Source organism: Eschrichtius robustus, chromosome 4 (genome assembly GCF_028021215.1).
Source record: "Eschrichtius robustus isolate mEscRob2 chromosome 4, mEscRob2.pri, whole genome shotgun sequence".
NCBI classification, from domain to species: Eukaryota; Metazoa; Chordata; class Mammalia; order Artiodactyla; family Eschrichtiidae; genus Eschrichtius; species Eschrichtius robustus.
Genome location: NC_090827.1, coordinates 32,644,416 through 32,667,283, shown reverse-complemented (window position 1 = coordinate 32,667,283; position 22,868 = coordinate 32,644,416). Strand labels below are relative to the sequence as shown.

Here is a 22,868-nt window from a genome sequence, read left to right as displayed (position 1 = left end):
TGTGTGTATGTGTGTGTGTGTGTAGATGCGCCCCCTGCCCTCTAGTAACTTGTCCTATTTCACGGCAACCGTGATGTGAGATACATCTGGCTGGACTAGGGTCCCGAGAGGCAGCTGTGAAGGTGAGAGGGGAAGAGCTGTGTGTGGCCTTTTTCAACCAATAATCATGGTTTGAACTGTGTTGAGAAACCATTTTTACCTAAATATGCGAGAGGGGTTGGAAAAGAAGCAATACTTATGAAAACAAAAACACTCCCAGACTGTTCTAAGCTGAAAGTAGAATTCCAGTGTTGGGATTGGTCTCTCCCTTTTAGCCAGTTATACCCATGCTTGAGAAAGGCTGTTAGGCTCTTTGAGGTTATGACATTGAGAAAACACATTGCTCAACACATTCTCAAATCTTGGTCTCCTTTCGTTGTCCGATTCTTAGACAAGTTTAATTATTTATGGCCAGTTTGCTAGAACTTGTTATATTGGGTTCTGCGGGGCAGAGATGAATAAGCTCTGAAAATAATTCTTGGTTTCTCCCAATGTCCATCAGGTTGAAAACTTTGTGGCCCATTTTTTTTTTTTTTTTTTTTTTTTTAAAGATTTATTGATTGATTGATTGCTATGTTGGGTCTTCGTTTCTGCGCTAGGGCTTTCTCTAGTTGCGGCAAGCGGGGGCCACTCTTCATCGCGGTGCGCGGGCCTCTCACCGTCGCGGCCTCTCTTGTTGCGGAGCACAGGCTCCAGACGCGCAGGCTCAGTAGCTGTGGCTCACGGGCCTAGTTGCTCCGCGGCATGCGGGATCCTCCCAGACCAGGGCACGAACCCGTGTCCCCTGCATTAGCAGGCAGATTCTCGACCACTGCGCCACCAGGGAAGCCCTGTGGCCCATTTTATAAATATTCAGCATGATGTGCAGGACATTATTCCAGGCTTTGGGAATTCCAAGGTAGATAAGGCTGTGCCTGCTTCAAGGAGCTCACAGCCTGGCGGAAAGAAACTAGTTTTTTTTCCAGTAGGAAACAATGTGATAATCGCCTTAGTAATATGAAGTGCAAGGTGGTTGACAGATCACAGACAAGGGGACAGTTAATTGCCAGGAGATTTGTGGGTGGGGGGTTGAGAGGATGGGGAGAGTGTGGGAAGAAAGCAAAACATGCCTGCGGCTTCCCTGGTGGTGCAGTGGTTAAGAATCCACCTGCCAATGCAGGGGACACAGGTTCGAGCCCTGGTCCGGGAAGATCCCACATGCCACGGAGCAGCTAGAGCCCATGCGCCACAACTACTGAACCTGTGCTCTAGAGCCCACGAGCCACAACTACTGAGCCCACGTGCCACAACTACTGAAGCCCGCATGCCTAGAGCCCGTGCTCTGCAACAAGAGAAGCCACCGCAATGAGAAGCCCGTGCACCGCCAGGAAGAGTAGCTCCCGCTCGCCTCAACTAGAGAAAGCCCTCGCCCAGCAACGAAGACCCAACGCAGCCAAAAATAATAAATAAATTAATAAATAAATAAAATAAATTTTTTAAAAAGCACAGACTCTTTTTAAAAAAACAAACAAAAAAAATGCCTTGTGACCCTTGACCTGGATATTGAGGGAAATGGACATTTTCCAGAAAGAAAAAAAAAGAGAGGACATTCCAGATCAAGTAAAATAACTTGGGTGAAGGCTTGAAGGCTTTAAAAACAGACAAACAAACAAAAAAGATTTATTCAGAGAAGTGTAAAAATTATGATGTGGCTGGATTTTGTATATATATCCGTTAGCAACTGCTTCTGGATGTTATTGTTTAAGTGCTTTCTGCCTATTATCATGTAGCTCACATAAGTGCTAAGACATACAGGCAGGGCTCCAATGACAAAGAGGCAGCAGCAGGTAGAAGGACAAGGTGGGAGCCTGTGACCTACAGAAACCTTACATGGGAGAGAGGCAGAGAGGCTTGCAAATACTGATCTCAAGGTCTTGCCTTTATATAGAACATATAAAGAAGTAAATCCAAGTGTACTGCCCCTCTGGCTTTAGAAATATCAGTGTGTATTTGCTGAAGTGAATCGAAATCCAGTGTCTATCTGAGTGAAAGCCTCTAAATAGTAAACTGAATTTCTGATCTGGAAGTTTCAGCAAATGTCAGCATATTAGGAAAGGCAAATAACTCAGAATACGGAACTGGAATGGCCAATAAACAGGAAGAGATACCCAAACTCATTAATCGTCAGAAAAATGCAAATTTCAACAACAAATAGGTATTGCTTCTCATCCTTGAGATTGGTGGAAAAAAACAAACAAACTGACAATACTAAGTGTTGGGGATATTATGGAGAAACGGATATTCTCTCACTTTCCTGGTACGGGTGTAAATTGGCACAATCACTTCGGAAAGCAGTTTTGTAATGACTAATAAAGTCTCAACACACACCCTATGACCCAACGATTCCATTCTAAAGAAAGTGCTCACATGTTTAAGGATCATGTACAGAGAATGACTGCAGTGCCTATTATAGCAAAAAAAAAAAAAAAAAAAAAAAAGAAGAAGATAAACCCAAATACCCTTCCTTAGGAAAATGGATAAGTTACAGTATATTTGAACAGCGGACTATTACACAGTATTTAAAATGAATGAATCAGATTTGCAAGTATAACCTGGGTAAATTTTACAAACATGGGGTGAAAAAGATTGCAGAACAATATCTACTCTTTATCATTAATGTAAATTTTAAAATATACATCAGTGTTAAATCTATATTCATGTACATACATGGGGGGGTCAAAGTATAAGGACCTGGATGGGAAGAATAAAAAACTGGAGGGTGGTGAATGGAGAGGGAAATAGAATTGAGGGTAGCACAGGGGAGACCTTTACCGTGTATGTTGCATTTTCTTCTAAAAAAACAGAACAGATCTGAAGCAGATAAGGCCAAGTGTTAAAGTCAGAGTGGTGGGATATGTGTTTTGTAATTTTCAATACTTTTCTGTGGTTTTGAAATATTTCATTAAACAGTGGTGCTCAGTACATATTAGCTGTGCCGCGTGGCTTGTGGGATCTTAGTTCCCCGACCGGGCATTGAACCCAGGCCACCACAGTGAAAGCACCAAGTCCTAACCACTGGACTGCCAGGGAATTCCCTAGTGTACGGTACTACTGTAGCTTCCATATCAGGAGACAGCCCACTCCCCAGACCACTCCCGCATGGTCTTTGTAGGACTCTATCTCTGACTGGCTACAAAGCTGAGGGAGTAGAGGGAGACCAAGTAAGCTTTAGGATCTTGTCCACTTTAACATTAAATTATCCCAAGATCATCAGTAGATGGATTGATCATTGCCATGGGCACATCCCTATGTGTCCCACACTCTTCTGATACATCCCTGCCCCCAGAGGGGTGAGGCGCCGCCCAGGAGTGGAAATGACTCTGTCTGCATCACATACCCTTTAGCGCCCACAGCTGGTGGGAGGCCTAAATGTACCAATTCTGCAGAGTGTTTTCTGAATCTCCTTGAAAACAGCAGTTTAATGTTACAAGATGCCCCTGAGCTAATGTAATAGGTAGGTGCAGAGAAGAGTTATTTTGAGGACCATAATTTGACTTAGTTATCTCAGGCTATCAAAGATTGTTTAACACCAGAAATAGCTGACTGGAACAGCTGCTAAAACAGTGCTTTGTGTGGGAAATGATGAGAAGTTCAGTATTTTGACAGCCACTTCAGAGGGATGAGTAAGTAATAAGACTTCTAAGAAAATCCTGATTGCTGCTTTTTTTGGGGGGTGGTGGCGGCAGGGATCGTCTAGGCTAGATTTGAGATTTCCTATCTTCTAGTATTCAGCGTAGACAGAGGGTATAGGAGGAGTATTTTCTCTTTTCCAGAGTCTCGACTCCTTGTCTCAATAGAGATTAGACAGCACAGTAATAACTTATTATTTAGGTTTTCTAAAAATACCTAACTTGTCCTTTCATCAGACGTGTGTTCAGGGCTCGCTGTGCTCCAAGCAAAGTGCGGGGTCCGGGGGTCCAAAGCAATCAGTCAGACCTTGCCATCATGGAGCTCCCAGTCTGGAAAGAGGGGAAGAAACGGAACGAGGCACAATGTACATGTAAATTTAAATAAATGCAGTAGGTATAACAGAAGCAGAACTCAGAGGGAGATCAGAGTTAGAAAGAGGTGGCGTGAGATAATTAGGAGTTTGTCGTTTGAGGTGGTGGGAAGTGGTCGTTGACGGGCAAGCACAACATTCCTGGTGGAGGGAAAATCCTGGTCAGTGCTACAAAGTGAATGGCAGAATGTATTTATTGATTTGACCAACTATGAGTCTCAATTCACGACATTACTTTCTGTTGGGATATCCAGTGCCTTAAGTTTTCAAAGAACTTTTGCAAAATGTTTTTAATTGTATATGCACCTAATGTGAGTATCCCAGTATTATATTGTCTATAATTTACTTCCAAATATTTCAGCACGGACCCTGTGGTAAATATGGGCGAACCTGTTAGTATCCATCTAAATCTTCGTGGACGCACGCTCAGGGTCAGTGAGCTGGCATCTCATCAGAAGCCCTCACTCCGGGGGAATCTCCTTGAAACCACTCTGTTTTCTTTACCTCTGAGTAAAGAAAGTACTTCTTTACCAGAGGTTTTGTTAATTAGGATGATGGATGGTGGAGATGGACTGTAGCTGGGGACATTTGTGGTGGTCAAGATGTGCAGATAGGGTTGGACCGTTTCAGAGGTCTTCCCTCCCTTGTGTTACAGAGTACAGAAGTCTAGTGAGACATGAAAGATGGGGAAACTGAGGCTCGGAGAGGTTGGGTCTGGGAGTTGGCAGAGCCAGGACTGAAGAACTCCAGAACCCGGACTGCCTCTTGTTGGTTGCCCTGCCCAGTGAGCTGCGCTCGCCCTTGGAAGAATCTTTATCTACCCTGACACCCCTTTAGAGGCTCATTAAACCACAGAGGCTAACCCTTGACTGTGACTCCCTAAACCCGGGCTGAAGTTTGTGTGCCCTAGAAACAACGTATGTGATACTTCCAGTATTTTGATTCAAGAAGAGGGAAGTATTACCAACATTCGGTTGTTATGAGGGATGAATTTGTATTTCACATGTCCTTGTATTTCTAGTTAACACAGAGGGCAATCCAGTTTAGCTAGCACTCTTCTGCTTTCCCTATTAATACACACTACCATCTGCAGATAACTGAAGAGTAATTAGAGGTCTTTGCGGTAAATCCGAGTCACCGTAGAGAAAACAAAAATGCGCATGTGTGTGTGGTATTATATGGAAGACGACTCCTTGGAAAACTCTGCAGACTCTAAATATTTGATTTTTGATGTATTTCATACAGGCCAGAGCAAACAAATGAATTCATTTACCCTGTAGCGAAAGTTTGTTTTTCCTGGTGTATGCAGGTCAGCTAATGGTCGCTGTGGTCTGCCGTGAACCTAAGTGGATTCCTGGCCTTGGATAAAGACCAAAAGGACACCTGTAGGGCTGCCCCACGTTAACCTGCCCTAGGCTTCTTGCTTAACCCCAGGTTCGGGAAGGCAGGTGCTATTACAACCACTTTACAAATGAGGAAATGAAAGCCACGAGAAGTTAAATGGCCTGTCCATGTGGCCCAGACCTGGTCATAACAGAGTCAGAGCCAGGACGGAGCTGTGGCAGAGCAAGGGAGGCTGGGGGCCTTTACCTCCCCCTCCCGGCCTCAGCTACCATCAGTTCCATACCAAAGCCATCCTTAATAACCATGCAATCTAAGTAAAAGTAAAATTAAAGAAAGGAGGGTCTTGGCAGGTTCTAGAGAGGTTGCCTAACCCCTCCTTCCAACCAGCCTCTTGCCCCCAAACCTTATTGTATTCAGTCTTTAAGAACAATCTTGTGGGACTTCCCTAGTGGTCCAGTAGTTGCCTCCGTGCTTCCACTTCAGGGGCGGGCATGGGTTGGATCCCTGGTCAGGGAATTAAGATCCCACATGGCGCACGGCGCGGCCAAAACAAAACAAAACAAAACAGCAAAAACAAAAAATCTTGTAATCATCATATCATTTCCATTTTACATCATATCATTTTCCATTTTGTGAACACGAAGACATTGGGAAAAAATGTCCTAAGCTTATTCAACTAGCCACAGTTCCTAACTGGTCCTTCTGAGTCCAAACCCTGCTCTATGCTGGGTTGCATCTGACTTTAGAGTAATTACGGGCATTTACATTATGGAAATCTTTTAGATTCATCTTGCCAAGCAAGGAATCCCGTTTATTTGACTTTGTAGAATTTGTGTGTGTGTATCCTTGTAATTTTAGAATAGTATAGAAAATGTTTGGTGTCTAATCCCAGCTTGGTGCGGATAAAGGAGGCACACCTTCCTGGAGGGGGGATGTTGGCTGAAAGGTGGTTATAAGAGAATTTGCACTCCTGGCAAGAGAAGGCACTGCCTCTTCTTAAGTGAGCATCAGTACACCGGACATTTGTATTTCTCACACATAAATTGCTAAGTTCGTTTGTTGAATGTTCCAGCTTGCCTCGACTTGGATGATGTGAGTGAGTTTCCCCCAGGACCTGGCAAGATCACTGAGGTTGCCGACCGGAAGAACTCAACTTCGTGCTACCACAGTACCTTTCCTGATCCTCAGCCTAATTACTACATCTTTGCAGAGCTGAGTGTAGACCAGGCTTCAAGCATCTCTGCTTATAACTATTGATGTGACAAATGGCAAAGGACTCTGCCGTTGAGATGGAGAAATGCTTGTTTCACAGCCCTGTTCACTTCTAAATGCAGCCTTAAAATACTGCTTGGCCCTCTCCCCTACTGGATTATAAATGCCTTAGGGACTCTGTCTTATTCAACTTCGTGCCCACAGGGTTTGCCTTGAACATAGTAGGCACTTATTGTTTGCTGAGCTGAACCGTACCTTCTCAATACAAAAGAAAAATGAGGCGCACGAAAATAGTACATGGGGCAGCCTGGTACACGGACTCAGATGTACGTCAGTGGTACCTGTGGCTTTGTCAAGTTACTCAAATTAAGGATTTGTTTCTAGGATGCTAAAGGGGAGAAAATAATACACATTGGGTGTAGTGTAGGTAAAGCAGAGACCCCAGGATATCAGTGCTTAATACCTTATTTTTTTTGTTTGAAACAGGCATTTATTAATACTACCGTGTGCCAGGGACTGAGCTAGGAGCTTTGCTGGTTTTGTTTCTGAAACCAGCGCTCTTTTAGCTTGTGCAGTGTCTCTTGGAGGTGGGTGGAACAAGTAACGTAGAGTCACCCTCATCACGTCTGAGAGGAAAGTTTTGTCCAGGTGGGATGCTGTGGGAGAGGGCTTGTTGGCAGGTCCCCCAGAAGGGGAGTGTCCACACTGCTGCCTCTGGGGATTTAGAGGAAACCCTTACTCATTTCTCCCTCTTTTCTGCCCTCAGGCCTCCTGGTGGGCACCCTTGATGTCGTGTTGGACTCCAGTGCCCGGGTTGCTCCTTACCGCATCCTGTACCAGACTCCAGATTCTTTGGTCTATTGGACCATCGCCTGTGGTAAGTGCAGTGTTTGGAAATATGGAAAAAAGTTATGATTAACAACTTTCTGTCAGAGGGGAGGAACATTTAATTGTGAGATGCAATCACTTCGTATTTTAGGGTAAGTAACCCGAGCCATTTCGACAGATGAACCCTAAACCTCAGTGCTTAACACAATAAAGGTTTCTTTCTAACTCTGGTGAAGTCTTGTTTGGATCCTGTGGCCATCTCCATCTGTAGTAACACCCTCTAGAACACAAAGGCTCCAAGGTCAACTTACAAGGAAAGTGCGGGAGGTGGAGGCACACCTGTGTTTCACTTGCTTGACCCAGAAGTGCCACCACTTCCACTCACACCCCATTGGCTAGAACTAGTCACATGGCCCCAGCCTGTCTTCAGGGAAGCTGGGAAATGATGGAGTCCTGGGTGGACTAAGTAATACTTACTTATCCCAGTGCAGTCCTTCCTACTGAGTAGGGATAGTTTATTTCTCCTGATGCTAACCTGTAATAATGTGCTGGGATGGTGGTAAACTGTCATGCTGTTATCGGATCTCTCACAAGAACCGCCAGTCCAAAGTGGCTAACATTTTTTTAGTTATTTGTTTGCATGTGGCTTTTCAAATAACCATAGGAAGAGCAAGGGCACTGAACACTTACCTTTTTTCTTTTCATCTTTTCACCTCCACTTGATTTTTTTTTTTAATTAATAGATTTTATTCTTTAGAACAGTTTTAGGTTTACAGGAAAGTTGAACAGATAGTTTGGAAAGCAGCCAAATACCCTCCACACACATAGTTTCCCCTATGATGAACACCTTAGGACGGAACATTTGTTCCAATGGATGAGCCAATATGGATACATGGTTACTAGAATCCTTAATTTATTTAGATTTCCTTAGTTTTTACCAGATGTCCTTTTTCTGTTCCAGGATCCCAGTCAGTGCACCATTTTATATTTAGTTGATGTATCTCTTTAATCTCCTCTTGGCTGTAGAAGTTACTCAGACTTTCCTTGTTTTTGATGACTCTGCCACTTCTGAAGGATAATGGTCAGGTATATTGTAGAATGTCCCTCTGTTGGAATGTGTCTGATGTTTTTCTCATGATTAGGCTGTGGTGATGTATTTTTATGAGGAAGATCACAGAGATAAAGTGCTGTTTTCATCAGGTTATGTCAAGCAAGGGCACCTACTGTCCAGATGATTGATGACTGATGTTTTTTTTTTTAAATAAATTTATTTATTTATTTATTTTTGGCTGTGTTGGGTCTTCGTTTCTGTGCGAGGACTTTCTCCAGTTGTGGCGAGCGGGGGCCACTCTTCATCGCGGTGCGCGGGCCTCTCACTGTCGCGGCCTCTCCCGTTGCGGAGCACAGGCTCCAGACGCACAGGCTCAGTAGTTGTGGCTCACGAGCTTAGTTGCTCCGCGGCATGTGGGATCCTCCCAGACCAGGGCTTGAACCCGTGTTCCCTGCATTGGCAGGCAGATTCTCAACCACTGCGCCACCAGGGAAGCCCCTGATGATGGTTTTGATCGCCTGGCTGGAGTAGTGTTTTTCAGGTTTCTCCACTGTCAAGTTACTCTTTCCTTCCCCTTCCCATACCGTCCTCCTTGGAAGGAAGTCCCCGTGCACAGCCCACACTTACAGAGTGGGGAGTTTTAACTTATTCAATTATTTTTATCACTGTGGACTCATGAATATTTTACTTTGTACTTTGGGTTACAATCCAATACAACTTTATTTTGTTGCTCAAATTATTCCAGCTTTGGCCATTGGGAGCTCTTTCAGTTGACTTTATTCAGTTTTTAAATTGATCTCTGCTTGGTAGGAAGTGTCGTGCTGGGATCTAAAGATATAAAGATAATTAGATCCGGCCCCTGCTTTGGAGAATACAAGGAAATACTCAGTTCTAGCCCAGTGTGAACAAGTACCATACAGTGCCATTGGATGGTGGGGCTTCCAGCTAAGGACAGGAATCTTGGCCGGCCTTCTACAAGGGTAGGGGGAGTTATGTGGCTGTGATTTTAGGCTGCTGGAAGGCTCTGGTGCCCTAGCAATGCACCCTCAAGGATTTAGTAGCACCGAAATTCTAACATTATAGTTGTATCCCTTTAAAGTTATTCTGGTTCAGATGCAAATAGCCCCATGAGAAACGATGAAATGAATCAGCATTTATACACTCCACTGAATGAAGGAATGGCATCTGGAGTGGGCAGGGAGAAAACCACCCAGGAGTGAAGGGGATAAAGGATAAAGGAAGAGAGAGGCTGGGACCCTGAGGAAGACAGACTTATCAGTGTAACCCCATGTAAGATAGAGTTCCAGCCTTCTGTGCGGTTCATTCAACACAAAGGGAAACACCCAATAGCTACTGTAGAAGGGGAGGTGCCCTGTGGAAGTTGGTTGGGAAAATGTCACCTTTAGTTGGCGAACAATGTAGAATGGTGTTAAAATAGACAGGGGAGCCAGCAACTGAAGAAAGAGAAAGGAGATTAGAAATCAGGCAGAACCACCAACGCCCCTGGACTTAATGAGGGTTTGACACTCTCACTCACCTTCCAGCACTTTCATCACTTGTGCCTGGAGGCTTTTGAGAACGTGTGCAGCGTGGAGGTCCTCAGAGCCCTCTGGTCTCCTGGCCTTCCCAGGTCAATGCACATGTATGGGGCTGTGACGAGCTGGTTTCTATCTGTGACTCTTTTTTTTCCACCCCCTCAGCCCATCCTTTTTTTCTCCCCTGTTACCTGACATCACTACTCCTCACTTTGTTTCTGGGGCTTTGCCATTCTACTGTCGACTTTAAAAAAGTACGCAACGTGAGTGTTGCGAGTTAAGTTTTACTGGGGGCAAAATGAGGACTATAGCCCTGGAGACAGCATTTCAGATAGGTCTGAGAAAGTGCGCCAAAGAGGCAGGGGGGAAGGTCAGTAAAGATGTGATTTTTGTGAAGGGGGAGTACATGCAATCAGCACATATTTTTTTGCAGAAGGTTTCTGCCAGTCTTGTGAAGGTTATTGCTAGTCACAAGGAGCAGACATCGCCATGAAGGATTTTAGTGCTTTTCTGGTTATGAGGAGATGCAAGAATTGGGCTTATAAAATCAGCTCCTGAAAATAGCTATCTGAAGACCTGTTCTGCCAGTTTTTCCCAGAGCACAGAGTGCCTATTTTCTGATCTCCACCCTGAACTCCTTTCAGGGGGTGTTGAAAGTCAGCAGCTGCAGTATAGCACAGGATTTAATACTTGTAGAGGTAGATGGCAAGTGCCGGTGGCAAGTGCCAATTTGTAGTTGGCAGAGGCTCTACAAGAGCCTAGCAGAGGCTCCTAGGAAAGCTCCTGTGGGGAAGAGCCCAGAGTTACACAGCCGAGTTATTCCTGAGTTATTTGCCAAGCCAAGGCTAAGGAACACTGGGCAGTAATTGCTGATGTCATAATTTATACCTCAAAGAGATGTACTTTTGTTTTCCCAGTAAGTGATGCCTATCACAAGTGCATGATCTCATTATAATAAACCCAGAGCGGTTTTAGCTTTTGTATATATATTGATTACACGTAGAGACAGCTCCAGAATTTCCTTGTAGAAGACACCACGGAAGTGACAACCATTGTGAAAGTCCCATTCACCCACTAATTGTTCCTTCTTATCAATTTCTCTCTGAAACCCAAGTGCCTGGCTCCCTTTCATGAGAAGATTTTAAAAGCGGAAGTTGCTACCTTAAAAAGGATTCTTTGATAGGCTGACCTTTCAGTTTGTAATTTTAAATGTTGTTTTTTCGTAAACTACAAAGTTGGTATTTGGTGGGACAGTAGGGCAAGGGCTTTTTAATTTGCTCTAGTTTCGTGAATCGTTGCTGTAAGAGAAGCTTCAGCAGAAAATTGGATGTCCAACTCACTGCCCTGTAGAATCCATAGCTTTGCAAAACCTTTGTTTTATGCCATGTGCCTTGTGAATCTTTGCTTTGTGTAAGTTGAGCTAAGGGCACATCTACCATCAATGTCTTCACCTAGGTCACTTTCTGTAGGAGAACAGTAGTCTTAGTGGTAAATCCCAGTCGTATGTTTGCCTTAGACTTGAGCCACATGAAGCCAGGCAGGACCTAGTTTTGGACCTAGTCTAACTTACTCCCAGTATAGTAATCACCCAGCCCTTAACAGTATGAACCATACAGAAAGAAGAGGGGAACAAAACGCAAGAGTTCTTTGGTGAAACATTATTTTCAGATGCTTCTTTTTATTATCTTCTATCATCTGTATCCAGATTGGTTTGAAGAAATTGATTTTTATGTTTCTTTGGCACTGAGACCTTTAATTGGGAAGGGGAGCCAAATCCCTGCCTAAGTAATGACTCTTTCTTTGCACTGCTACCCAAAATGAAGCCATCGGTCTCTTTGGTGGATATTCCATTGTTCCATCAATTCCAGCCTACGGACTTGCGTTTTCTTCAGTGGTTTGTGCGGTAAAGTATCAGTTTTGCCATTTCTTTTATTTTCTTTTTAATTTTTAATTTAATTTCTTTATTTTTGGCCATGCCACACAGCCTGCGGGATCTTAGTTCCCCGACCAGGGATCGAACCCAGGGCCCACGGCAATGAAAGCACTGAGTCCTAACCACTGGACTGCCAGGGAATTCCCTGCCATTTCTAAGAACACAAAGGAAGTAGTACCATAGGAATTGGTCCAGTCTGCTTTGTTGAGCTGGTTATACTCCGACAATTCTGCCTCTCTCCCACCAGTAATTGACTGAGTATTTCACAGCTGTGCTCTCACGAGGGCACTAGACAGCTGCAGGCGTTCCCCCAACAGCTGGTGTTTTGGCATTGGTACCCCAGAGGCAGGAGAGAGCGCAGTCCTTTGCACCCCTCAAGCTTCAAGGTACTTAAGTAGACAGCAACGCATATGGCTCTCCCCATTAGAAGAACTGGAAGGTTTAAACAATAAAAAGGGTTAAACAGCCTCATGAGAATATGGGCACATAGAAATGCAGGTAGTTCCAAGGATATTACTTAAAGGGCTCTGGGACAGAAGAGTTACAGTTGGAAAGATAGAAGGAAATGTTGACAGTTTCCTCTGGATACATCTGACCTTCCAACAGGACTGATAAAGGAAATGGGGTGGAGGGAGTGTGCTTGATGGACACCTCACTGATAACACAGCCCTGAATGGTACCTTGATTCCCCTGCCCATTGATTAATTTCCCTTTTCTTCACCATCTTAGAAGCTCATCTGGGCCTAGATAGGCATTCATTTTCAGAACGGAAAGATAGATTAGCCACCACCTTTTCCAACACTCAGATTGTGATAGGGTATAGGGCCAAAGTGAAGTGCCCAAGTTCACATTGCTAGTTACAGCCAGTTAGCGCAGGGCTGAGATCAAGTTCTCAGGCCTCCCCGCTCCCAGCCCAGTCCTTTTGAAGCAGCACCATGCTGGCTTTTATGATTAAACATTCTTTTAGTTGGCAGCTGGTAAGACCATGAGTTTAATGAAAGGTTGCTAATTGGTTCTGCTTCTGCTGTTTCTCTACACTAGATAGCGAAATGGTGGGTGATTTACTTGCCTTCCACATGAGATATACCTAATGTAGAGGTTGGTCAATGTTTTTTCATCCTTTCTTGGTCTGTGTACCTCAAGAACTATGCTTGTATCCTTGGGAACACAGCAGCATAAAAAAAAAAGAACGTGCTTTTTTTCTTTAAGCAATCATGTTTATTGTAGGAAATTAGAAAATGTAGATAAGCAAAGAAGATAAAATATTATAAAACAATAATACCACATTATAAATCTTCACCTTCCAGACGTTATATATATGTGTGTGTGTGTGTCTATACAGATATATGTCTATACACATATATATGTGTCTGTATATACACATATATGTATAGATTTTCTATGTCAAGAAATACATGTCTATAATGTCAATTTTAACAGGTAGATAATATTTTACTGTGTTTATAATGTAATTTTTCTAACTTATGTGTTATTTTTTGGAAATCTAAGGTTTTATTCCCCTAATGTTAACTGCATTTTGAAAAACCTTAGTGAATATCCTCTGAACAAAATATTTCCACATTACTTTAATTATCACCTTAGGATAAATTTATAGAAGTAGATATGCTGAGTCAAAGACTATGCATGTGTGTGAACCTTTTAGTGTCGTTAGCCTGACTGCCCTCCAGAAAGATAGCCATTTACATTCTGTCCATCAGGGTAGGAAAGGACCTTGGCATTTAAGTAAAATAAACAAAATAACGACATCAACCACTAATTCTTACTGCCAAGGTTGGATGAGTCACCTGGGCCTCTCTTTTCTCAAAGTGATTATAAAGCTATGAACATATTGTTATGACCTGTAAGAGATTATAAGCAGAGTTATGTAAGAAGCTTACAATAGTTACACAAGGATTGTTCAAGTAAAGGCCTGCTTTACTTCAATCATACCTACGCTTTTCAATCAAAACATAATAGTGTCAGGGCCAGAGAGATGTGTGCTGAACATATGGTAGTCTGGCAACAGTTCAGCAACTGGTTTCTTAGTGCTCTGACATCAGAAGTTAGAAATGTCTTCTGCATCACATTTCAAGAAAAGATCTTTGTGTCCTGCTGCTTATGATGATAATAGCAAAGTAACTGTTTATTTAGTGCTTTGTATGTTCCAGACCTGTGCTAAGGACTTTACGTGTATTGTCTTCCTTAATCTCTAGCACAAACTGCTGTGGTAAGTGTTGTCACCTACGTGTTACAGATGAGGAATCTGGAGTACAGAGAGGTTAAGTAACTTCTCTGTGCTCACAAAGATAGTATGTGGCACGGTAGGATTTGAACCCAGGTGTACTTTTTTGACATCAAAGTCTGTGGTCTGAGCCATTAGGTAATATTGTCTCCCTGATAATCAGACCCCTTATTACTGCAGAGGATCTAACCTCTATGCATACTTACCACACGTCTAAAACATGTCAGGAGGGGCTACTGTGTAGCAATTAAGAGTGTAGGTTATGGAGGCAGAAAACTCTGCATTTGATTTCATAGAAACGTGGAAACCTGTTTCCTCATCTATAAAAGGAGTGTAATTGGACCTACTTGTAGGATTGCTGTGAGCTTGGGTGTCTATAGTGAAAGCATGGAGCTGGGCCTTGGTTAAGCACGAATAAGTAATAGAAAACACTTCATTATCACTATTTAACCTGTTTAAAATTTTAGCTTTAGTTGGATGTGGATTTTTAAAACATGAATCTCCCTTTTGTTTCTAAAACTGTTCAAATCACCACATTTGGGGGCGTTGGATCTCTTGCCCTCTCCAAATACAAGTTTGTCCTTTTTTCTGGGTGTAGAGAGTACAGTGGTGGCTTTGTAAATCCTACAGGGACAGCAGGTGTCACTCCGGTGTATTGGGTATTGCCCTTGACTTTATTTGGTATTTAAATTTCAAAATTATCATCTTTGGGGCTAAGGTTGTATGTGGCTAAGGCCATAAAATAGATGGTTCCCTTTATTTAAGTAGCTTCAAGTGCTATTCATTTGAGGACTGGATAGCTCTGGGATCCAAGCAGCCTGTTCCAGTATCTGAAAATACTGGATTGGTTGCATTTTAATCTCTGGGAGGTTTAGTGGGTTTGTTTTGCTTTGTTTTGTTTTGTTTTCTGCTGTGTCACAAGAGGTTATTATTTTTGCTTGTACACACAAATATATACCTACCTGTGTGCATACACATACTCTTGATCGGTAGGAATTTACCATCTTAGATATTCTGGAATTCAGGTTTTTAAGTCAGTGCTGCAGTCCCAGGGCCAAATTGTATTATTATTAATCATGCATCACAAAAAATAATATCCACTGAATAGCTATCAGTGGGGCTGTAAGCCTTTGTTCTTAATCCTCAGAGGCCAGATACAATAGAATCAATTTTGTGGGTCCGTCTTAATGCTTCTTTCTTTTTATTTCAAGTGGACTTCATATACTTTAAGGTACATCTCAAACCAGATGAGAAATTAGACTAGGCTGACTTAGTATTTTCTTTCCATCATCTTAGATAGTCTTTAAGTTTTGCCCAGGTATACGCACAGGGCCTGTGGCTGGTATTCTGAAAACAAAACAAAATGCAACACTGCAAATGATAAAGATTCTCATTTTTCCAAAATTAATTTCTAAATACCCTTAAGCCCGTCAAGTGTTGATCTGGTTTTTCCCACAGCAGAAAGCTTTACCTTGGATTTCCTGAAGGCTTCTCATACCCAACACAGCTTTCTTTGTTGTTTCAGCTGATTGCACAGTTGGGTCAGCTTGTTTTTCCTGCTGTATCTCTGTAAATGCAGCCTTTCCAGAAAGTTGACTGCCAAATCCTTCCTTTCTCTTCTGAGCGCCTACCACATTTTGCTCAAACTGTTGGGTAAATAGACCAGCCCCCTTTTCAGAGTCGTGGCAAAAGAGCTTCCTGTTATCTCACTTTACACAATAACAAAAGGAAAATTCCAGGCTCTTAAATATGGCAGCACTTGTACTTATTTTCTTGAGAAATGAAAGAGCCATTTATAAGGAACATTGAGGATCCCAACATGTTTCTTTTGGAGTTTCGCTGGTTCCTAAAGGGTGGTCCGGCCAAAGTGTCACTTGCTCTTGAACTGTTAGCAGGACGTTTGCTCTGTGATCTCTGAGAGGTACTGTGGACTTTTTGTTTGTTCTGGGATGAGAAGTGGACACCTGCTTTCAGAGATAATTTTTACTCGATTGGCATCTTCAGAATGTGTCTTGTCTGCTGGGGGAGGGAATCCAGCCCTGCCTTTTAGGTATCCTCATGCTTCCTGTCTCCAGAGTCTGGAGTTTTGAACACCTGTCCTCATTTTTTGTGCATTTAGGAAAGTGTTCAGAGAATATGGTGCATTTGCACAGTAAATATAAATGTAAAACGTACATTTACATTTCTCTCCCTGGAAAGTATCTGCTGGGTATAGATCGGAATCCATAGTTAATTCTTGAAACTACCATTGGCTGATGGCATTTGTGTCTTTTTCTTTCCTCAGTTATGGTGCTAATGGTTTCTTATAATGGTATGCAAAGTTCTTCCTTATCTACACCCCAGTCTTCTGTAACTTTGGAATCTTAGATCTGGATATAACCAGAAGAAACCACTGAAACCTCTTTGGTAGCATAGGAGTGGTCCCAAAGCACCCAGCAATCTGAAACAGTTGAAAACTTAAAGATACTGAGCTTTGACATCCCAGCTCCTCTGTGAGCTGGGAGCTGTGAGCGGCCGGTGATGACTCCGAAAGGCCAGCCTTTTCATGTGACAGTGACAAGTGTGGGAGAAGCAACAGGAGATGGAGGGTAGCAGAGAAGCAGCACAAGCAGCAGCAGTGGGGGGAGGGGGCAGTGGTGGTAATTACAGACAGAAATGTGGGGATTTACATCCCAGGCAATGAGAAGTAGAGAAAAGAGCTGGTAGTCGTGTTAGGTGGTGGCAGGTGGAGACTGTGGAAATGACGGACAGTGGGGCAGGTGAAGAGGAGGAGGTCTTGGGGCAACAGAGAAGGCAATTGAGGGGGGGGGGGGAACAATGTGAGTAGTAAACCTGAACTTCGATACAAGTGTGCTGAGATGGCTACTTGAAGACGGGCATCAGCCATATAGACCTTCCTGTAATAACCATGAAGATCGGAGGTATGAGTGAATGTTTGTTGAATGAGTGCATGGACGCATACACCATTTCCACCATGGCTCTGTGTGTGTGTGTGTGTGTGTGTGTGTGTGTGTGTGAGTGAGTGTGTGTGTGTGTTGGGGGTGATGGGGGGGTGGACCTATATGAATAAGCCAAAAAAAACTGAAGGCAGTGTGTGCCAAGGTGAAGGCACACCTGGTCTGCACTGGGTCTGGTAGCCGATGGGCTTTTCTGTCCAGGATAACCAAGGAACAGCGAGGGTGACTTGTGGTTAGATCCCACCACCAGTATAGCAGGGACTCCAAGGTCAGGTACCTGATGTGATCACCTGGTAAAGGGCAGCACATGGTGGGATACTGGTCAACAGCCAGACCGCCCCGGCTGAGCCAAGGGGTGAGTGCAAACCAGCCTCTGGAAGGCACGTCTGCGATCAACATAGGCAGGGGCGGAGGAGAAGCAAAATCAGAGGCTGGGAATTGTGCCCAGTGGGTCTGCAGAAGTCCTGCAGTCCCGTGGGTGGCCGGAAGTGCCTCTGTCCTGAGGTGTGAACATCTGACTGTTGCCAGTAGGTACAGATGGGACGGCGGATGGAGGGCACGTGGCTGGCATTCACTCTGGACTGGGCCCTGTATGACAGCCAGTCACAGCTGGTGATGGGAGTGACTTGTTTACAGACAAGGAAGGGTGCAATATGCTTTAGAAAATTCTCCAATCCCTATTTAAAATTTTAAAGTCTAAAATGTTTAAAACTCTCTGGCTGACTCATTCCCTAACTATTCCAAATGGGCATTGTACTTTGCGTCTGAGCAGTGTTTTCTACTTTCCAAAGTGTATCTATAGACATTATTCCACGTGATTTTTTTACAACGTTGCTCTGATATGAGTAAGGGGTTGGGTATTTTTATCTGTCTCCATGTTACATGTAAAGAGTTTGAGACAGAGAGAGATGAAGCAAACTGTCTAAAGGCACCCAACTGGCTGGTGGCAGAGAGGGAGGGGGACCCAGGTACCCTGAGTTCTACCTCTTGCCATGACAACGTAGTACTGAGTCATCGATTGCTTTTCCATGTGGTTGACTATGGCCCCGAAAGAGTGAGCCATGGAAAGTGCCTGTGAAGGGCTCCAGACAATCTCTTCTTTCGTGTTTCCGTAGGGCTGCCTCTCCCCTCAGAAATTTCCTCTTCATCCTCTACAGAAGCATTCCATGTAGGCAATTTTTGGTGTTTAGGCTTGAAGTAAAAGAAAATGAACGTGGGCTTGGTTTGGTTCGGTTTGGTTTTTCCTTTCCTCGATCAGCGGATCTGACACCCCTCAAGCCTGCCTCTTATTCTCCAAGAGATTTTCCTTCTCCTCCTCGCAATTCTGAGTATCATTGTGGACACATTTGTACCTTCGACCTTTCCCAGTCAGGAACGACAGTGAGATTCTGAGATATATTGAATTGCTGGTGACGAAGAACAGAGAGAAGCCATTTTTAAGAAATCAATTAAAAGATAACTTGGAAATCTAAGGAGACATCTGAAGGGGTGAATCATTCTTTAATTCTGAATTTATGTATATGATATGGATGATTTCTAACACACTGTTCTTCTGCAGGATCGTTAATGATCCCAGAGCAAGAAAAAAAAATTTTTAAAAAGGAAGGCAATTTATTACAGTGTCTTGACAAACACATTGTGTTGGCATCCCTGTAATGCCCTGCATTTGTGAGCAGAGAGCAGGGTGCCAGGTTATCTATGCTTACGAGGCTGAGGTTCTTTCAGTTTAGAAGTTGCCAGGCGAGGTGACTTATGCTTCTGCTTTCTGATTTGGATGGAAGCTATGAGGATGACCTCATCCCATTACAACTCAGGGCAACTGTGCTGCTGGGAGCCGGGCTGCTATTCCCTAGCGATAGTCCATTTTCACATCTCATTCATAATTGAAGGGAGTGAGGATCATTTTTTGCCCATTATAGGAGGTGGTTACGTCAGCTCTCCAGTGACATACCAGAGCCCTCATACTGTTGCAACTTAACAGCTGTAACCTAGTATCCTACAAGATCTGCATTACCCTGAAAAGTGCAGGTCCTCGGGGGGAGAAAAGGGGATAGGGCTAAACCCAGAAAGTGAACAGGAGAAATGTTGCTGCTTCTACTCTGAAAGACTGTCCAAAAAGTTTCCGGACTCACGTGATCAGATGTGACCATAACACAGTACTTACTCTTTGGGCTTCTACATCCTTCAACGTCTTCTGTGTGTCCCTTCTGAAGGAGAGAAAGCGTTTGAAGGCAGAGCTGGTGGGAGCAGTATTCTCCTTTCATGGCACTGCATATGGATGAAGTGAGCCTGGTTTTTAAAGTATCTTTTACTGGCTGACATTTATTATTATCATTTTACATTCGTACAGGTGGTTCCAGAAAAGAAATCACCGAACACTGGGAATGGCTTGAGCAGAATCTGCTGCAGACGCTTTCCATCTTTGAAAATGAGAACGATATCACCACATTTGTGAGAGGAAAAATACAGGTAGTGGTTTATTAACATGGAATCTTTTTTTTAAAAAAACCTTTTCACTGGAAAGAATTTCAAACTTACAGAAAAGTTGCAAAAATAAAAATTGTATAAAACACACCTGTAGACCCTTTACCCATATTCCCCTGTTGTTAACAATTTATCCCATTTACTTTATTATTTGTAGGCTCCATTACTCTATTTTAGAGGAATTTCCCCCAGATGCTTCAGTGTATATTTCTAAGAACAGAGCTCTTCTCTTAAATAACAACACGGTGTTAACAACAGTTATCGCCTGCAGTAAATTTAATATGAATACTATAATTGTTGGCACGTATTCCAATTTTGTTAAATGACCCACTAATGTCATGTATAGCATTTTTTTCCATTCCAGTGCAAGATCCAGTCTAGGAAGCTATTGGATTAGTTTTTTGTCTCCTTCAGTCTGGATCATTCAATTGCCTTTCTTTGTCTTTTATGACATTACTGTTTCTAAGTGTATGGTTCTGTTTTTTTAATAGGACATTTTTCATTTGGGGTTTTGTCAGATGTCCCTTATGATTTGCTTCAGATTATGCATTCCTGGATGGGACACTTCGTAAGTGATCCTGTGTCCCTTTCAGTCTTTTCTGGACGCACGTGACACCCGTCCACCACCCATTGGTGATATAAACCCAGCAAAGTGCTAGCCAGTTTCTCCCCTGTAGAGTTACTAATTTTACCCTTGCAATTTTCTGTAGGAAGATACTTTAAGGCTCCACAAATATCCTGCTGTTTATCAACATTTCTCCCTTGCTTTAGCATCCATCAGTGATTTTTTTTGTTGAACCAATCTTTGTTGTGATGGTTTACAATATGACGATTGTCCAACTCCAGTGTTCCCTCACATTTACTAGTTGGCACTTCCACTCTAAGCAAGAGCCCTCCCTCTATTTACCTTTTTATCCGTTTATTATTGATATGGACTTGTGGTTTCCTATGTTTTTCAGTAGCTTCTGTTTCATTACTGGGCTTATTTTGGTACTCACCCTCTCCCAGATTTGGCTAGAGCCCCTATCAATTGCCTCCTTTTCTAAGTAAGATAAAATACTGAAACATTCATTATATTTTTAAAATTTTTTTATTTTTTATTTATTTATTATTTTTGGCTGCATTGGGTCTTCGTTGCTGTGCGCAGGCTTTCTCTAGTTGCGGCGAGCAGGGGCTGCTTTTTCTTGCGGTGCATGGGCTTCTCATTGCGGTGGCTTCTCTTGTTGCGGAGCATGGGCTCTAGGCATGTGGGCTTCAGTAGTTGTGGCACGTGGGTAGTTGTGGCTCGCGGGCTCTAGAGCGCAGGCTCAGTAGTTGTGGCGCCTGGGCTTTGTTGCTCCGTGGCATGTGGGATCTTCCCGGACCAGGGCTGACACCTGTGCCCCTGCACTGGCAGGCAGATTCTTAACTACTGCACCACCAGGGAAGCCCTACCCTTTTAATAATCTTTTATTAAATGTCTTTTAGTTGCTAGATACTGGTGGTAAAAACTGTTCGAGGCATTATATTTGTTTCTGAAATGTACATTTAGTGGTCGAGGGACATATAAACAAAATACTTTCAGCCAACATATAAAGAGAACACAGAGATGAGAATGCTAGTCCTCATTTGGGATTGGGTTAGTTTCACAGAGGATGTTTACACTGAGCCTGGATAGGTTGATTTGGGCAGATCGAGAAAGGGGTTTTATGGCATGAGATGCAGATTGGACTTTTTCCCTCTTACACTGATAGCCTGTGGGCATTTTAAAGGTGGGAATGCGTGTAGCCATACAAAATATATCACAGTGTGGAAAGATGCCTGATGGCATGTCAGTTGCAAAGCCATTGTGATAATTCCTGAACTATGTAAAGGGGCTAAAGTTGGCTTCTTATTAGAAGAATAGGCTGGAGACTTGTCTTGGGTTGTGTTTGCTGTTATGGTTGTTGTTTACATAGTCTGTTTTTTACTAGAATTGAATGGTGATGGAGATAATGGAAGACTAAAGCCCTCCTTCCCCTCCCTCCCGCCATCACTCCTTAGTACCACAACTGCTGGCAACTAGGGTGGAAGGTCTGGCAGTGAAAATAAAATTCAGGACATTATATGTATTGAAAAATAAATTTCAATACATCAGGCAGAGAGAATCAAAAGCACTTAATGTGAGGAAGGACAGTCATAGCTGGGAGAAGCATTCATAAGGAGGTGGGAATTAGACCAGACTTTGAGACCAGGTAGGATTAGTGAAACAGACAACAGTCTGATTCTAGATTTTAGGCACTCAGAATGGAAGGACCGCAGGCAAGAAGGTGGAAAAGGACAAAAATGACACATTCAGGCCCTGAGTGTGCCTTAGGCTGACTGAGGCAGAAGAAAACAATTGGGAATCTTGTCAGATGTAGTACAGTGAGAGCAAAGGTTGCAGTGTTGGTTGGATCAACAACGTGCATGGTATAGAATTTTAGATTTTATATGGTGATTATAGGGAAACAGAATTTTGATAATAAGAATTTTGTAGATTTTTAATAAGTTTTATGAAGATAAATTTATAGGGAGCATCCAGCATATACTGGGAGCCTAAGAGCCCAAAGGCAGGAATTCTAGGTATGAGGCAATTGCAGTTTTCTATCCTTGGAATACAGAGGGCTCAGTCATGTCAAGGAGAACCTGAGAAGTTGCCCAAATTCACACAGACATGCAGTGGCACCTTTGGGATCGAAACCCAAGACTTTCATGCTCAAAAGCTCATGCTTTTCTAGCTACCTTGTGATCAGAGAAAATGGAGATGAGGTGAGAGGTATTTGGTGATTACAAAGTCAAGGTGGAGTTCCAAGGAGCGTTTTCTGTCAAAGGATATAGGTAGAAGCCATTTTTCAGGGAATTATGAAGGAACTGAGTAACAATGAAACAGCCTCTCAAGCTACTATAATGATTAAATAGTAGATTAAGCCAGTCACATGCCGTGCATATATTTTATTTCCTGTGCAACTGACTAAAAGTTGTGTGTCTACTATAATTTTTGCTCCAATATTCACCGCATTTCTGCTCAGATGGTGGTTTGTTCCTTTTATCTATGTTGCCTGATGTTATTCATGGCCCTGAGACAGTGAGTCTGTGGCCAGTGTCAGTTAGTGGCATGTGTTTTGGTCTTTCTTCCTCTCTTTCCATTCATGATGAAATTTCATTGAGTTTTTGTTTTTGTTTTTTTATTTATTTGGCTGTGCT

General features: G+C 43.1%; 1 protein-coding gene across 2 annotated transcripts in view; it reads left to right on the top strand.

Annotated features, from left to right (window-relative positions):
* Positions 1–22,868, top strand: part of TBC1D9 (TBC1 domain family member 9) — a 110,967-nt gene that overhangs the window by 41,670 nt on the left and 46,429 nt on the right. For both annotated transcript variants that reach the window (XM_068542536.1, XM_068542538.1), the window contains exons 2-3: positions 7,401–7,511; positions 19,531–19,649. In XM_068542536.1, coding sequence (XP_068398637.1) covers positions 7,401–7,511; positions 19,531–19,649 — 230 coding nt within the window. The remainder of the gene's footprint in view (positions 1–7,400; positions 7,512–19,530; positions 19,650–22,868) is intronic.